We start from the raw sequence: 18,638 nt of genomic DNA, 5'->3' as shown, positions 1-18,638 counted from the left end.
TATATTCTTTGAATTTGCGGGCACATTATTGTTTGGTCGGAAGCATCACCTCAGCTCCCTGGCACCCCTTTATACAGAGTCTGAATTGTTTAGATGGGGGGGGGGGCTTCACCCCAGTCCCCTGGCATCCATCTTAAAATGTTGGGCGCAAAACTCCATGCCAAGCTCTCTCCCCTGGGAGTGACCGCAGTCCAGACTCCACCTACAAGGAAGCGGGCCAAACGGTGACCTCTCCCCCTGGAAGGTCGAGACCACGCCCACAGCGACGGAACAGGCGGTCTCTTTTTTTTTCCTTGGCCGTCTTCTAATTCGGTCTGATCTGGTCTAATTTGGATTATTGCGTCGGTGGGAAGGTTTATCGGCCAGAAAATACTTAACAATTATGATTTTTCTTTGTGAAAACTACAGTCTGAAATTCGGGTAGCCTTGACAATAAATTCAAATTACATTTGTGGAGGAACAGCGGGAGCAGGTGAAAGGTGGACTTCATTTGGAGTTGACAGTGTTAAAGCCTTCTTCTGAGACACACAAACACACACACACACACACACACACACACACACTTCTCTGGTTGGTCTGTGGTATCCAGGACACCGTGCTAGAGAACGCCAGGTCATTATCATCCCTGGCTCACGGTACCTTTTTTCAGCATGGCAAATTTATCTTGCTTTTCTCTGAGTCTCCTCAGAGTGCTCCACTTCTTCATGCTCTTTTTGTCTACAAGTCCCATCTAACCTCTACCTGTCCAAGTGTAGGTCAGTCATCTCCTTTATTAACCAGTGAGAGTAATACATATCTATAGTGTGCAAAGAGATCATTCCACAACAACTTCATAAATAGTTTAAGCCTGGGGCTGGAGAGATAGCTCAGCGGTTAAGAGCACTGACAGCTCTTCCAGAGGTCCCTGAGTTCAATTTCCAGCAACCACATAGTGGCTTTGCAATAATGAGATCTGGTGCCCTCTTCTGACCTGTAGGGATGCATGCAGGCAGAACACTATACATAATAAATAAATCTTAAATATTTTAAGCCTGTGGTTTAAGTACATGATTAACTAAACTACTGTGAAAATACATTAAACCCTTATGTAGAAGGTGGTCTGTGATACCTTGTATCAGGGCCCCCAACAATGGACCTCATATTTATTGTTGTTTGTTTGAGACAAGAGCTCACTCTCACCCAGACTTGTGTTTCTGGGCTCAGAGATGCTTTGCTTATTCTCCCGAGTAGCTGGAACTATGACCTGTGCCACCACAGGCGAGGCTAAGAGCAGATAAGCTTAGAAAAGATTCACATTAGAAGAAAAACAATTACGGAATGGTTGTTGCAGTGAACTATGCCCCTTTCAAAATCATTCTCAAGTGTCACGCTCTCGGGATGCACATGCCTTTTTCCTTACCATTTTGTACTATTTTTTGTTTTGTTTTGTTTTTCAGACAGGGTTTCTCTGTGTAGCCTTGGCTGTTCTCGAACTCACAGAGATCTGCCTGCTTCTGCCTCCTGAGTGCTGGGATTAAAGGAATGCACCAGCACTGCCTGGTTATTTTCCTTTTCATTAAAAAATTACCAGTGTTTTTGTCTGTGCACCATGTGTATGCCTAGTGCCCTTAGAGGCCACAAGAGGGTAATGAATCCCCTGGAATTGACTGCTGGGAAATGGCGCTGGGAAATGAACTTGATCCTTTCAAAGAGCAGTCAGTACCTTAACCACTGAGCCACTTCTCCAGTTCCTTTCCTTTTCTTTCTTTTCTTTATTTTTCGTGTAGCCCTAGATGTCCTGGAACTCACTTTGTAGACCAGGCTGGCCTTGTACTCATAGAGGCCGTCCTGCCTCAGCCTCCTGAGTGCTGGGATGAGAGGTCTCTTTCTTTCTTCTATAGATTATCATTTACCACATGGGATAATCTACCTACACATTTACATTGCTTTTTTGCCTATTTTCCCCTGAGAGAATGTAAGCTCTAGGAAGACAACAATCATTGTTAGCAAATCCCAAGAGTGAAGAACAGAGCTTGACAGGTCTCAGGCAGCCAAATATTTATTGATCAAGTAAGTGAATTACTAGAGACAAACACTACAAATGAAGGATGAGCTGTAGCTCAGTAGGACCCCGCTGACTTAAAGCACTGGCAGTAAGAAGTCAAGATCACAGGCAGAAAGTGAAGCGCCGATTGCCAAGGAGACGCTGCAAAGAACTGTTTAATGGTTGCGCTTGTTTGGCAAGGTGCACACTTCTGGAGATGTGTGGTGGTGAGGGTTGCCCAACGTATAAACGTGCTTATCACTGTACGGTGTGCACTTCTGTGTGTGTGTGATGTGCTGGCTCTCCCCTTCCACCTTTAGATGGATGCTGGATGAGCCATCATGCTTGCCTAAACACTGCACCTAGGAATGGCCGAGTGGTGGTGGCGCACGCCTTTAATTCCAGCACTCAACAGACAGAGACAGGCGGATCTTTATGAGTTAGAGGCCAGCCTAGTCTAGAAAGCAAGTTCCATGACAGGCTCCAAAGCTCCACAGAGAAACCCTGTCTCAAAAATTCAAATAAATAAATAAATAAATAAATAAATAAATAGCTAATTGGCACATTCTAGAAAACAGACTCTCATGAACTCTTTTTTTGTTTTCTTCTTTTTTTAAATTATTTTATTTTATGTTTATTGGTGTTTTGCCTGTGTGTCTGTATGAGGGTGTCGGGTTCCCCTGGAACTGGAGTTACAGACAGGTGTGTGCTGCCATGTGGGTGCTGGGAGTTGAACCCTGGTCCTGTGGAAGAGCAATCAGTGCTCTTAACCGCTGAGCCATCTCTCCAGCCCTTTTTTTGGTTTTCTCCTCTCCCTCCCCCCGCAAGACAGGGTTTCTCCATAGCTTTGGAGCTTGTTCAGGAACTAGCTCTTGTTTACCAGGGTGGCCTTCAACTCACAGAGATCCACCCACCTCTGCCTCCCAAGTACTGGGATTAAAGGCATGGGCCACCCCCGCCCGACTGTTTTTTGGTTTTCTTAAGACAGGTTCTCTGCATTGGCACAGTGAACCACTTTCTAAATATAACCCCAGCAGCACGGACACTGAGAGAAACAATTAATAAATGGGACCTCCTGAAACTGAAAAGCTTCCGTAAAGCAAAGGTCAACAAGACAAAACGACAGCCTACAAAATGGGAAAAGATCTTCACCTACCCCACATCAGACAGAGGTCTGATCTCCAAAATATACAAAGAACTCAAAAAAATTGGACACCAAAAGATCACATAATCCGATAAAAAAAATGGAGTACAGACATAAACAGAGAACTCTCAACAGAGGAATCTAAAAAGGCTGAAAGACACTTAAGGAAATGTTCAACATCCTTAGTCATCAGAGAAATGCAAATCAAAACAACTCTGAGATTCCATCTTATACCAAGACCAAAAACACTGATGACAACTTATGCTGGACAGGTTGTGGGGAAAAGAGAACACTCCTGCATTGCTGGTGGAAATGCAAGCTGGTACAACCCCTTTGGATGTCAGTGTGGCGATTTCTCAGAAAATTAGGAAACAACCTTCCTCAAGACCCAGAAATACCACTTTTGGGTATATATCCAAAGGATGCTCAATCGTGCCACAAGGACATGTGCTCAACTATGTTCATAGCAGCTTTGTTTGTCATAGCCAGAACCTGGAAACAACCTAAATGCCCCTTGACCGAAGAATGGATAAGAAAAATGTGGTACATTTACACATTTACACAGCAGAAAAAAATAACGACAGCTTGAATTTTGCAGGAAAATGGATGGAGCTAGAAAACATTATTTTGAGTGAGGTAACCCAGACACAGAAAGACAATTATCACATGTACTCACTCATAGGTGGTTTTTAAACATAAAGCAAAGAAAGCCAGCCTACAAACCACAATCCCAGAGAACTTAGACAACAATGAGGACACTAAGAGAGACTTACATAGATCTAATCTACATGGGAAGTAGAAAGTAAAAAAGACAAGATCTCCTGAGTAAATTGGGAGCGAGGGGACCTTGAAGGAGGATTGAAGGGGGGAGGGGAGAGGCAGGGAGGCGAGCAGAGAAAAATGTAGAGCTCAATAAATATCAATAATAATAATAATAATAATAATAATAATAATAATAATAGGTTCTCACTGTAACCCTGGCTGTCCTGGAACTTGCTTTGTAGACTAGCAGGTTGGCCTTGAACTCAGACTTCAGCTGAATTGCCTCTGCCTCCCAAGTGCTGGGACTAAAGGTTTACACCATCATGCCCGGGAAGGCATTCTAAATATAGAGGTCTCATGTCTAAAGCATATTTCTGCAAAGGAGGAAGTGTTTCTGTCCGCAGGCATGTCTGCCTGGCATTCAAAAGCCAATACGACCATTTTCCATTATAGGAACTCATGTACAGACAATCACAGGAAGGAGGGAAAAGAATTGCACGGGCGATGGGACAGCATCACAGCGTTTAGTGTCTAGAGGCAATGTGTCACCTCAACAACTCCTGCGCCATTGTCTACCCCCCACACACGCCTACCTTTCCTGAAGATTAAACACCATAGGAATTGTGAGTTTCGTGTTAGTGGACACACTGGACTATGTAATAAGGAGTGGAGTTACACAGTCTGACGTTAGCCGAAGGCTAAGTGGTGTTCTGGGCTGTGCAAATCTACAGAAAGAGCCGGTTTTAGTTTTTGTCAGGTGAAGGCGAAAGAAGGCAAATTAAATTATGCTAAGCACAGCTTTCAAAGAAACAACCACTGTTGACAAGATTGACTTTAGAGATGGCTTTCTCAAAGTCCGCATTGAAGTGCTCTGGAATCTGAGCAGTCAGTCAGATCAGTAGGTGCCTCACACTGCGTTGCTTACGCAACTCACAACTCACATAGGAACTTTAAGCAAGTTCTTGAAAATTTCGTGTGCTTTTGAGAAAGCCAGTAAATTGAAATACTAATTCCAGGCAGTCATCTACCTTGTAAAGCTTTCGTGTATTTCTATTTCTCATGAACAAGAACACCAAATTCCTATTTAAAGCTTACACAGAAAACATCAACTTCAAATGTACGAGCGACGATGTCCCTAAATAAATCTCGTACGTCAGCAAATCTGGCCGTCTGAGCAGTAGTCAGTGTTTTCCGTGTCGTTACGATAAAGGAGGGGTGGGTGGTTTCCGAGCCAGTGGCTCAGCTGGTCCCCAGAAGTGGGTGAGAAAGTTCTCATCTCCTGGACCGCCTCTTCCTGCTCGCGACGTGCGAGCTCACGTGGGTCCCTGCGCCTGCTCGCGACGATTCAGGCGGGCCGCGTTCCCGCCAGATATTTGAGTTTCGGTTTCCAGCAGTTACCGAGAGTTCTCCTTCCTGGGGTCTTTCCCCGAAGTCGATTCTTCCCTTCCAGAGTTGAGAGCCACAGCTATGGAAGGTCAGCGCGAAAGGCCACCGGCGTCGCGCGCTAAGAAGCCGGCTGTGAAGCGCACCACGACGGACCACAACGGGACCGTGGGCGCCCCGTCCCACGCCGGAAACTGCGGTCCGCAAAGGGGGGCGCGATCGCGGCGTGCGAAGCGTGACGGGGACCCCACGGAGAAGCCGCGCACCAGAGCGCGACCGGGACAGGCGTCCATGCCCATCACGGACCAACGGTCCTCGGCCACCGGCGCCGCAGGAGTCGCCGAACAGCCCGCCTCCCCGGAGCTCCAGCCTCCCGCGCACCCCGAGGCTCCTGAGGTCGCAAGGGGTCCTAGCCGCAGAAGAGGCGCGCGCTCCGTTGGGCAGTTGGGAGCGCCGCGGGCGTCCAGGAAGGATCTGAAAGGGACCCCCGAGGGAAAACTCAAGAATGTGCTGAAAAAATTGAAGTTGAAACGCAAGGAGATCTCGAAGGCGGCCGACGTAGTGAATGAGGTCGTGAAGCATCTGCTGACTAGCATGAAGAACCGTGAGTCAGAGTTTAAAGAGGTGCAGCCACTGAACACTGGCAGCTACTATGAGCGTGTGAAGGTGAGTTGCCAGGACCTGCTTTGCTGGAGGGGCTCCAGACCCACTCCACCTCACTTCCCTCATCTGCTTGGAGTTCCCCACACCCTTGGGCTCACCCACTTCCCTTCTGGAATAGCCCACGCTCCTCTCTCTCTCTCTCTCTCTCTCTCTCTCTCTCTCTCTCTCTCTCTCTCTCTCTCTCTCTCTCCCTCCCTCCCTCCCTCCCTCCCTCCCTCCCTCCCTCCCTGTCCCTGTCTCTGTCTCTCTTAAATTCATTCAGTTATCATACAGACCAATATGGATAGCTAGTTTCTCCTAACACTCGCTTTGGAGGAACTTGGCTCCTCTGAATTCTGGTAGAGAGACTATGTGATTGAAAGCAATCACACTGGAAGGTCTGCACCCAGTGCAGATGATGACCATCCTATGGCTGAGTGGACGGAGTCACCTTTCTTAATCCATCCCCAATATATCCTCTAGATTGAGTCTAGTTAACTTCAGAGACATGGTCAGAATTTTTTACACCTAGTTGGGCGAGGTGGTTGGATACTCAGGTGAGGTTTTTGTGACCTCCTTCTGGGAGGGAGCATCAATAGTCAACATGGGCCAAGTTCTGGTGATCTTTGGAGAACAGGACCAGCTGAATTCCTGAAGATAGTGGCAGTATGGCTCAGATGACAGTCCAATGCTGCACAATGAAGATTGCAAAAAGTAAATTAATTGTAGTAGTTTTGTCCAAATAATATGGCAACTACTAATCCCAGCAGGGAGGCAGAGGCAGGTAGATCTCTGTGAGTTCAAGGCCAGCCGGGTCTATATAGAAAGTTCCGGGACAGCCAGGGCTCTATAGAGATACTGTCTCAAAACAAAACAAAAATAATAAAAAGGGAAAAACATAGCAACTTACAACATGAATAGATTATAAAAACAAAGTAATGCATACAGCCCTTACAATAAGGCAAGAAAAAGAAGCCACATGAGGAAGATTGGCAAGAGGGCAAAAACTATTATGCACAGACACCATAATTATGCTTATGGACAACTATTAAAATAATAATTATAGGGCTGAAGAGATGGCTTAGCGGTTAAGAGCACTGGCTGCTCTTCCAAAGGTCCTGAGTTCAATTCCCGGCAACCACATGGTGGCTCACAAACATCTGTAATGAGGTCTGGTGCCCTCTTATGGCCTGCAGACATACACACAGACAAAATATTTTATACATAATAAATATAAAATAATACTTGCCGGGCGGTGGTGGCGCACGCCTTTAATCCCAGCACTCGGGAGGCAGAGGCAGGCGGATCTCTGTGAGTTCGAGACCAGCCTGGTCTACAAGAGCTAGTTCCAGGACAGGCTCCAAAGCCACAGAGAAACCCTGTCTCGAAAAACCAAAAAAAATAAATAAATAAAATAATAATAATAATAATAATAATAATAAGCCCGGCGGTGGTGGTGCACGCCTTTAATCCCAGCACTCAGGAGGCAGAGGCAGGTGGATCTCTGTGAGTTTGAGGCCAGCCTGGTCTATAAGAGCTAGTTCCAGGACAGGCACCAAAGCTACAGAGAAACCTTGTCTTGAAAAAACCCCCAAAAAAAATAATAATAATAACGAAAGAATTAGCAAGATTACTAGATAAAAAACTAAGAAACTAGAACCACCTATTTAAGTGTGCTAGCAAGAGATGTGCAAATGAGATAAAAATAACATAAGAACCCCAGTAGGGGGCAGGAGAGAGAGACAGCCCAGTGGTTAGGAGTACCGGCTGCTGGTCCAGAGGACCAGGGTTTAGTTCCCAGCACCCACTTGGTAGTTCACAACCCTCTGTGAACTATCCTGAACATCTGAACTTCCAGGGGATCTGACACCCTCTTCTGGTTTGCACGGGCACCAAGCATGTACATGGTGCAAGGACATACATGTAGGCAAAGCACCCACATAAATAATTGTTTTTAGAGCACAGCTCTAACTGATGAAGTCTATGTGATACTTTTACTTACTTTAGTCTACTTTACTACTTTATGACAGGGTCTCATGTACCCCAGACTGGCCTCTAACGCAGTGTGTAGCCAAGGATGATCCTACTGACTTACCTCCCTAGTGCTGGAAATACACCATCATCACACCTAGTTTATACAGTGCTGGGCATGGAATCCAGGCCTTCCTGCCCGTTGAGCAAAACCATCTCCCGACTGAGCTCTCTCCCTAGCTCTCTGTGGTATTTAATTTGGAAAAGTGTTCATTATGATTGTTGCTGAGAACATGAAAAAGAGTTTATTGTTTGTTTTGGTTTTAGATGGGATTTTACTGTGTAGCCCAGGCTGGCCTCTCAAACTTTTGATTCTCTTACCTCAGTTTTCGAAGGGTCAGGATTATAGGTGTGTGTCACCTCAACACACATTTCTGTGACCACTGTGGCAGGAGGGTGGCTACAATGTGTATTTTGTGATATAAAAGTAATGTCACACTGGGTGGTGGTGCACACCTGTAATCCCAGCACTATGGTGGCAGAGGCAGGCAGATCTCAGTGAGTTTGAGGACAGCCTGGACTACAGAGCGAGTTACAGGATAGAATCCAAGCTACACAGAGAAACCCTGTTTTCTAAAACCTAAAAAATAGGTAACCACAACGGCTTTAATTTCATTAAAAAATATTTTTGGTGACTTTGTGTTTTGAGATAGAATCTCACTATAGCCCTGCCAGAATGAAATCCACTAGGTAGACTGGGGTGGTGTCAATTCAACAGAGATCTACACGTTTTTGCCTCCTGAATGCTGGGATTAACCCCTATTCCTAGGGTTTTGATATGTAAATTTTATGTTTTTTTTTGTTTGTTTGTTTTCTGTGTTGGAACAGTTTGCCAGAGAAGCTGTCCAAGACTAGAGTTCTTTTTGTAGAAAGGCTTTTATTTAGAAAAATTACTCATATGCTATTTATGTATATGTGTGAGTTCATATGTACCCTGTGTACAGGGACCTGTGCAGGCCAGAAGAGTGTGTCATGTTACTTAGCACTGCAGTTACAGGTGGCTGTGAGCTGCCTGATGTGGATGCTAGGAACCACAGTTGAGTTTAAACCTAGCCTGGACTGTGCCGTGTGTTCCCGGACAGTCTGGGCTACAGAGTAAGACCCTATTTTAAAACAAACGAAACAAACATTATTGCGTGTGCTTAAAAAAAATTTGAGAGAATCTATAATCTAAAACTGATAGTGTGGTGTACAGTAATAGGGACTACCTGTTCTCAGGTGTGGTGGTCCTATTCCGAGAAGGGATACATATTGGGGATCTTGCCTTTCTTTCTTTCTTCCTTCCTCTCTCTCTCTCTCTCTCTCTCTCTCTCTCTCTCTCTCTCTCTCTCTCTCTCTCTCTCTCTCTCTCTCTCTCTTCTCCCTCCCCCTCAGACAGGGTTTCTATGTAGTCCTGACTGTCTGAGACCTCATAAAGATCCACCTGCCTCTGTCTCCCGCATGCTGGGATGAAATGTGTGGACCCCCAAGGCTAGCTGGACTGAAATGTGTGCACTCCCAAGGCTAGGTGGGATCTTGCTTTTAACTTGCTTTTTCACATGCAGAGTCTCAAGTGAAATTTCCACCAAAAAATTCAATTGTTTGGAAATATTTTACAAGAAAGTATTTTAATGTTGTTTTTCCTCTTCCTTAGATTTCTGCCCCTAATGAATTTGATGTCATGTTTAAGCTGGCCGTTCCCAGAACCCAGCTGCAGGAGTACGGTGACACTGGCGCTTTTTATCTTGTGGCGTTCAAAAGAATTCCAAGAGGAAATCCTCTGAGTCACTTCTTAGAAGGGGACATATTATCAGCTTCCAAGATGCTGTCAAAGTTTAGGGAAATCATTAAAGAAGAAGTTAAAGAAATCAAAGGTGAGATGTTTGGTTTTGTTTCTTGCAGACCAGATGCTGTTTTACTCACATACATTTCTCTCCTGATCTCCTCTGATAGCCCGTCCCTCTTCCATGCCCCCATGAGTGTATCTCTCTGCCTCTCTCCCCAACCTCTCTTTCCCTCTCCACACTCTGTGGGCACTCCAGAAGTCTTTCCTTGGAGTAGTCTACTGCCACCTTCCAGAGCTCCCTGAACCGACCACCCTCCTGTCTCCACATGGACATCGAGCTGTCCATCTGTCTTCAGAAACAGGATCTCACTATGGAACCCTGGCTGACCTGTGTAGTGCCTGTTCACTATGTAGACCAGGTTGGCCCTGTCCCTTGAATGCTATCATTAAAACCTTAAGCCAACACTCCCAGCAAGCTCATGCTGAGCTCCCCTTTGCTCAGTCTTTCTTCCTCCTGCTTGTTTTGATTTGGGAAATAGAAATGTCCACCATTTTATAGGACAGACTCTTGCAATCACATCAAAGGCATCTGCCTTTCTTCCTTAGCTCACAGACTTGGTGCCCTCTTGATTTGAGAATATATGTTTGTCTATTTAGAGATGAGGTATTATTAAATAATGCAGACTGGCCTTGAAAACATTTTTTGGGGGACACTCGGGGTTGAACTCAAGATCTTGTGCATACTGGGCAAGCACTGCCACAGAACCTTAGTTTGAAATTCGGTTATTGCTCTCACTTCTGCTACTGTTTCTTGATACTCGCAGTCTCTTTGCTGGAAAGTAGCTGTGGTCTGCTCTACTCTCTTTCCTGCTGCAATGTGGCTTCTCTCTAAATACCACTTAAAATTCTAAATGAAAATTAATTACAGCACTCCCCAATCCAAAGTCTTTAGAAATGTTTCACCACAGGTCCTGGATAGAATCCTGACAGTGTCTCCAGATAGTTATTTGGTTACTTGCTAAAAACACTATGCCTCATGGGGTGTAGTTGTATATTGAAGCTGATGTTAATTGGGGCTTAGGCTATGGATTTTAAATTATAGTTCTATAACTTTTCCATATTTCCAGAGAAAATTGATCAACCCTTTCTTTCTTCAATATGTGTAAACAGACAGAGATGTCTGTGTGGAGGAGGAAAAACCAGGAAGCCCTGCTGTAACACTTCTGATCAGAAACCCGGAAGAAATATCTGTGGATATAATTTTGGCTTTGGAATCAAAAAGCAGCTGGCCTATTAGCACCAAAGAAGGACTACCCATCAAAAACTGGCTTGGCACAAAAATGAGAACCAGTTTAAGACGAGAGCCATTTTATCTTGTGCCCAAGAATGCCAAAGTTGGAGATAGTTTTCAAGGTTTGTTAAATGTGAAGATCGTTGGGAAGGATATAAAAGGATCATTAGTGTTACATACAAAGGCAGCAAAAGATCAACAGTCCTTAGTGTGTGGGCATTTTCCAGAACCATCAGACTAAACAGATCACAAAATGAGCGTGGCTAGCTAGGATTGAGAAATGCATGGCTTCTGTGTTATTGCCAAGAGGGGAGCAGGCAGAGGTAAGGGACGGAGGAACAGGAGATTCAGGTCATCTCAGCTACATAGTGAATACTAAATTGTGTTTCTTTTTAAGCAAAGACAGTGCTGCTTGGACTCACACTGTTGTGGTTCTGACTCTCAAGGTTTGCCCTTGACCAACTCTGTGATCTTGTGTTAGTTTCACAGCTCTGTAAACCTGCTTAGCAGCTCATCTGTGCAAATCAAAGCTTCTCGAAAGATTCTGGGGGAGTTAAACCACCAGAGAAGCAAAATATTAATGACATGAATTTAGCACAATATAAGAGATAATATATCTGATCTTGGCTAAGTATATTAAGTTTTGATTCTGAATTTTCCTCAGTTAGACCTGCTTTTGGTGCATAATATTTATTTTGATAATTACTTTGTGTATCTGTTCATTCTTTTGGTCTGTCTTCCTCTTAAATGTCTTCAGAATGATATTTTAGTGTAGGATCTAAATGTAAATATTGTATTATTTACATATGGCTTCTTTTAGTAAAATAGCTGTTTTTCTTTCTGAAATTAAGGCAAGACATGGCGCCTCTCTTTCTCTCACACTGAAAAATACATTTTGAAAAATCATGGGATAGAGAAAACATGTTGTGAAGTTGGTGGAGCGAAATGTTGCAGGTAATGTCCTTTATTTAAACGGAATATTGCCTATGATGTTAACATTTAATGCTCTCTTGGCGCCATAGCCCAGATGTGAGGATTATTGCTGGCCTGGGTTGGGAGAAGGTAGTGCTGGGATGATTTTGGGTGGAGATCAAGGGGGAAGGAGCAATGGAGGAATGGATTGAAGGAAGCAGAGTAGGTATGTTGTTGACTGAGGTTTCTGTCCTGCCTGGTTCCGGCAGTCGTTCAGTCCCAAAGAAATCACACAGAGTCTACATTAATCATAAACTGGTTGTCCTATTGGTTCAGGCTTCTTATTAACTCTTATAACTTTTATTACCCCATAATTCTTGTCTGTGTTAGCCATGTGGCTTGGTACTTTTTTCAATGAGGCAGTCACATCTTGCTTCCTCTGTGTCTGGATGACAACCCCAGACTGAACCTTCACTCTTCCCAGAATTCTCCTGTTCTCATGGCCCTGCCTATATACTTCCTGCCTGGCTACTGGCCCAATCAGCATTTTATTAAAAATAATACAAGTGGCAGGATAAAAGACCATTGTCCCTCACACCCCTCCCCTTTTTTAAACAAGAACTCTGAATTGAATTTCCTTTGCTTAGCTTTTCTACTGGTCATTATCCATAATAACTTGTAACCAACATTCTAAACAAAGGCAAACATCCATAATCCCCTTTTTGGGAATGTGGGCATAGTTTTCCAGGATACTTCCTGCTGATTGGGGGTGCTGATAATCTTATGAGGACCTAAAGAAAATTTAGAATTATGATCAAGTCCTGACTGGAGTATCCTGTGAGGCTTGATCATCTCAGGCAGCAGTCTTTGAACTGTTCTTTTTTTAATATTTATTTATTTATTATGTATACAATATTCTGTCTGTGTGTATACCTGCAGGCCATTACAGATGGTTGTGAGCCACCATGTGGTTGCTGGGAATTGAACTCAGGACCTTTGGAAGAGCAGGCAATGCTCTTAACCTCTGAGCCATCTCTCCAGCTCCCCTTTGAACTGTTCTTGATGCAGAACTCAGACATCTGGGCCATTCCTCCAATAGGAGATTTCTCAGGGGGTTTTCCTTGGTCAAACCTGATTTTTTTTAATGCAGAATGAATCCACAGTCCCTCACTGTCTGTGGAAACAAAAGCAAAACCTCTTCTCCAAAGTAACATATTTTTTGACTTAAATTTTAAAGTCAAAGCATTATATATATATACATACATATATATATATATACATCATACATACACACATATATGTATATGTATATATTGGATTAATCCAGCAGCATTTATCATCAAATGTCTTTTAGCAGCTTTTGCTCCTTCCTCAGTCATCAAACAGTTTAAAGACAACACAATAACATACAGTATCCAGACTCTCTGTGATTTTTCATCTTTATGTGGCTTTATTTTAACCTCTATTTCTTTTATTTTTATTTTTAATTTTTGGCTTTTTGAGACAGGGTTTCTCTGTATATCTTTGGCTGTTCTGGAATTCACTCTGTAGACCAGGTTGTCCTTGAACTCACAGAGATCTGTCTGCCTCTGCCTCCCAAGTGTTGGTATTAAGAGTTATGTGCTACCACACCTTGAACTCACAGAAATCTGTCTGCTTCTGCCTCCCAAGTGTTGGAATTAAAGGTGTGTGTCAATACACCCAACTACTCTCTTTTTTTCTTTTAAGAACTTTATCCTTCTTCTTTTTTTCCCCAAAGCCTGCTTATGTTTTTAAACACACTGTAAATTTTTTAGAGGCTTTTTTTTGGGGGGGGGGGGTCCTGGAATTATTTTTACTGTATCTCTCTTTTTTACCACACGAATCTTTAATTTGCTAAGTGATGTCTTTGCTAAGCCATGTCTTTGATAGCTGGATCCAGCCCATTCCTTAGCTTTTTTTTCTGAAAGTCTAGCCTCATGGCAGAGGTACTGACTGGAGCCATGTTTATTGTCACAGCTCTATGTTTTTATTTTTAAAGATTTATTTATTTATTTATTATGTATACAGCATTCTGTCTGGATGTTTGCTTGCAGGCCAGAAGAGGGCACCAGATCTCATTATGGATGGTTGTGAGCCGCCATGTGGTTGCTGGGAATTGAACTCAGGACCTCTGGAAGAGCAGCCAGTGCTCTTAACCTCTGAGCCATCTCTACAGTCCCCTCTGTGTTGTTTCAAGGTCCCTGCCACCACTAAAAAGTTTGCAGTCAGCCTTTCATCAACAACATTTAAGTGTTTCGTGGCAGGACCTCTTAAAAGAGCTGCAAGGTTTTGCAGCTAAATCTGAGTCAGGAAGCCTCTCTTAAATGAGAGTGCTTGCCTCTAGCAAGAAGAGCCCACCCGAGAGAGTGCTGCTATCAAGAAGCCATGCTTAACTTTCAGATGTGAGGGTGATTATTGCTAGGCTGGGTTGGTAGAAGGTGATGCTGGGATTATTTTGGGTAGAGATCAAGGGGGAAGGAGCAATGGAGGAAGGGAAGGAAGCAGAGGAGGTGTGTGTGTGTGTGTGTGTGTGTGTGTGTGTGTGTGTGTGTGTATTATATCAACATAATATTTATTATACTCCCTTTATTTCTTGCTTTGTGGTTTTTTTTTTCTGGGCTCTCCCTGTGTAGCCCAGGCTGGCCATGAACTCACTCTGTAGTTAATGTTGATCTTGAACTCATTGTAATCTTCTGCCTCAGCCTCCCAAGTGCTGAGATTATAGGCATACCCACTATACCTGACTGAGTAGATTATTTTCATGAAAGGTGAAGAGGCCAAAGAGTGGTTCTTATTGGATAGTGGTAGCTGCTCTGGCAAGGAGTAGTTTTGTTGCTGTTAGGAACTGACTGGCCAAACTTTAAATCACACTAAGTGGGTCATTTTTCTTGTTAGAATATACAACATCAGGAAGTGAGACTGAGCCAAGGTGGTGGTACACACCATAATCCCAGCACTTGAGAGGCGGAAAGAAGTACGAGCTGAAGGCCAGCCTCTGCTACATCACAAGTTTAACGCCAGCCTGAGCTATATGGGTCTCTGCCTAAAAAACTGGAAATAAATAAAGAAGGAAATACATTTAAAAAGGAAAAAAGACAGACAAGATAGTGCACATCTTTAATTCCAACACTTGTATTTGGGAGGCAGAGGCAGATGGATGTCTGTGTGTTCCCGGAAAGTCAGGGCTACAAAGAAAGACCCTGTCTCAAAAGATGCAGGTTGTAAATAAGTAGAAATATCTTTTTTATTTCACAGGAAAGATTGTTTAAAATTGATGAAATACCTTTTGGAACAGTTGAAAAAAGAGTATCAAGAACTAGAAGCATTCTGTTCTTACCACGTGAAAACTGCGATTCTTCACATGTGGACTAAGTACCCACAGTACAGTCAGTGGGACCCCAAGGACCTCAGCAGTTGCTTTGATAACTTTTTGACGTTCTTTGTTGAATGCCTCAAGACAGAGAAACTGATGCATTATTTTATTCCAAAGTTCAATCTATTCTCTCAAGAGCTAATTGACCAAAAAAGTAAAGAATTTCTGATAAGGAAAATAGAATATGAAAGAAACAATGGATTTCCAATTTTTGACAAGTTTTGAGATTATGCATTTTGTCTATGTGTTATAATGTGTTCTTGTGGGTATGTGTTTAGAACAGAGGTTGATGCCAAATGTCTTCCTCGATCACACTTTTTTGAGACAGTCTGCCTCTGAACCCAGAGTTCATGGAGGTGTCCAGGCTGATTAGCCCGTGAGCTCCCATGATTCACCTGTCTGTTTCCCCAGTCCTGGGATCATAGATGAGCATTACCTATATAGCTTTTATGTTGTTGCTGGGCTCTGAACTCAGGTCATTATGCTTGCAAAGCAGGTACTGTATTCACTGAGCCATCTTCCTAGCCTGAAATTGTGTTTTGAAATGAAATTGGGTTAAAGTGCCTTAAGTCCATTGTGGTGGTGTCTGCCTTCAGTCCCAGCACATGAGAAGCAGAGGCAGAACAATAGCTCAATGTAATCCTTGGCGTGGGCTACCTGAAACCTACTTAAAACAAAGTACGAAGGGATTGGAGAGATGGCTGGCTCAGTAGTGAAGATCACTTACTGCTCCTTCAGGGGACCTGGGTTTGGTTCTCGGCACCCAATGGCAGGTCATAACTGTCACTCCAGTTCTAGGGAATCTAGTCTGACTACTGAAGGATCCTGCTTGCACCTGGTGCTCACACATAAACACACATACAAAATGAATATTTTTTAAAAGTAGAAAAACTAGAAAATGAAACTGTGATATGATGTGTGATATGTTAAGTATGTTGGCACTTACTTATAATCCTGGCACTTGAGAATCTGAGGTATGGGGGTTGCCACTAATGCAAGGCCAGCCTGGGCTACAGAATAAGATCTTGTCTCAAAAAACAAAACATCAAAAGCCAGCAGTAATCCCTGTGAGTCACCATGAGGTTTGGCCTGAGTCTGCTCATCTGTCCTGACTTAGAAAGGTACAATGGTTTTGTTTTTCTTCTTTTGGGTGCTGGTCAGAACCTAAGGAGGCTTTCCTGGTATTTGTGCTTCCTTTCTCTTTCTCTTGAAGTTCCCCCAACCCCTCCACACACACACACACACACACACACACACACACACACACACACACACACACCCCATATGGCTGCTTGTCTCTCATGTGGCTCATGGTTTCTTTGAATGTAAAACAACCCCCCCCCAGATGTGATTCTAATAACTCAAAAGTTCAGAGCAGTGACTAAAATGAATTATTTTATTTAGTTCTCAGTTTTTTGTAAATTCACTCAAATATCAAGATTATAAAGAAAAGTTAAGTAATGAAAATGAAAATCTTGCCATTTTGGAAAACATATATATCTCCCCAATTAAATGCATTAAGTACTTAATGAGTATCACTTCTCACCTACAGTAGTGATACAGTAGTCTACAGAAGGTTGTGAGAGACCATATCAGAAATGGTTGATTTAGGCTTTGTTCAAATCCAGGAAATGGACATGGAAGTCGTGCCTGGTTCTGTCCTGTGTCCCAAGGTAGGAAAGGAAAGGAAAATTGACTTCTGTATCATCTCCACTTCAGGTCCTTTACAATGTGCACATGTTTGTAATTTATATTTTATTTATTTTTGTTTCATATGTTTCTATGAAATCAGTGGTACTCAGCGCAGAGAAATGGGTGAGACAGAGGCTGACTCTCCTGCATTCAAGCAGCAGTCTCCAGGGAACTTAGTGCATGGATGGTCGCAGGAGCCTGGTCTTCGTTGCTCTGCAGGTGTTAGTTATCGTGTAACAAATCATGTGTTCTCTTTACTTTTGGGTATCTTACAATAAATAAGATTTAAAAGTTTTAATGTAGTTGACTTTATCAGTCTTTGTGCCTTGTACTTGACAACCAGTAGGTTTGAATGTCATAGAAAAAGTGTCAGCGTGGGGAGGAAAGTTTTGAGGACAACGGACAAGTAGAATGCTAGACCTCCCCCACCCCAAAAAAATCAAGCTCTACTTAACATCTTCAAATGTATCCTTGTCCCCCACTCGAGAAAAGAAAGATACACAAAGCCCTGGATTCAGTTTCCAGCACCTAAATATGATAAAAATAAAACTAGAGGCCTTGAACTTGAGCTCCCCTTGCCGCAGCCTCATCAGTATCTGGGATTCCATCCATACACTACCAGGCTTGGTTTGTACCACTCTTTTGAGTTCAACTCATGTTTAGGTTTTGGAAAACTAGTTTCTTACTGTTCTGGTGGCTTTTAAAACACTTTAAGGAACAACTTTATTGAGATATCATGCACCCAACACAATTGATCCATTTGAAGTGTCCAGTTCCATGGTGAAGCTGGTCTTCTGTAAAAACAGTGTTTCTCACTCAGCCATCCTTCCATTCCCAACAAGTTCTCTTGACTATAGAGCCAGCTTCTCAGCCCCAAATTACTGCCAGTTCACCTTCAATGTGATGGTTGCAGTTTGTTTTCTGTCACAAAAAGGGATAAAACCTAGGACCACATGATGGTCCAGCACTTTACTCCCTCAAAAAGTGTGCTTTTCTTCTCTTTTTTTCCTCTTTCTTTTGTTTTGCTTTTTTTTTTTTTTTTTTGGTTTTTTGGTTTTTCGAGACAGGGTTTCCCTGTAGTTTCTAAAGCCTGTCCTGGAACTAGCTCTTGTAGACCAGGCTGGCCTCGAACTCAGAGATCCGCCTGCCTCTGCCTCCCGAGTGCTGGGATTAAAGGCGTGCGCCCGGCCTTGTTTTGCTTTTTTGAGGCAGGGTTTCTCTTTAGTCCTGGCTGTTCTGGAGCTCACTTTGTAGATCAGGCTGGCCTTGAACTCAGAGCCCTGTGCCTCAGTCCTGGGATTAAATGAGGATTAATCTAGTGGTTACTGGGGCTCTGATTGTTCTCTCATCATCCCAGTACTAGGGTGCAGGTTCTGTAAGACCACGTGATAGCAAGCTGCCCAGTGCCCAGATTGTACAGTTGTCACTCTTGTTTAAGGTATGGTTTATACAGTTCATTTAAAAATGTAACACATAACTAAAAATTAGATTGTCATTTATAATAGTCAAACTTGTCATGTTAGTTTTTCTAGATATACAGATATTTCAGTTAGATAATCTTCAACACTTCAAAGACCTACAGAATATGGCATTTAAAAG

At 43.2% G+C, this 18,638-nt stretch overlaps 1 protein-coding gene across 2 annotated transcripts; it reads left to right on the top strand.

Moving 5' to 3' along the window:
- The first annotated feature begins 5,299 nt into the window (after nucleotides 1-5,299).
- Nucleotides 5,300-17,341, top strand: Cgas (cyclic GMP-AMP synthase). 2 transcript variants are annotated; one of them, XM_038322972.1, is made up of 5 exons: nucleotides 5,300-5,978; nucleotides 9,619-9,838; nucleotides 10,921-11,163; nucleotides 11,893-11,995; nucleotides 17,140-17,341. In XM_038322972.1, exons 1-5 carry the CDS (start codon nucleotides 5,397-5,399, stop codon nucleotides 17,315-17,317), a joined length of 1,326 nt encoding a protein of 441 aa, XP_038178900.1. In that variant the 5' UTR covers nucleotides 5,300-5,396; the 3' UTR covers nucleotides 17,318-17,341. The 2 variants fall into 2 exon arrangements, with proteins under 2 accessions (XP_038178900.1, XP_038178899.1); XM_038322971.2 differs by having other exon boundaries at nucleotides 15,230-17,341.
- Nucleotides 17,342-18,638: the final 1,297 nt, after the last annotated feature.

The sequence above is a fragment of the Arvicola amphibius genome, chromosome 3 (genome assembly GCF_903992535.2).
Source record: "Arvicola amphibius chromosome 3, mArvAmp1.2, whole genome shotgun sequence".
In the NCBI taxonomy this organism is placed as follows: domain Eukaryota; kingdom Metazoa; phylum Chordata; class Mammalia; order Rodentia; family Cricetidae; genus Arvicola; species Arvicola amphibius.
The sequence above is the reverse complement of the archived record's forward strand: the minus strand, read 5'-3'. Positions and strand labels throughout refer to the sequence as shown.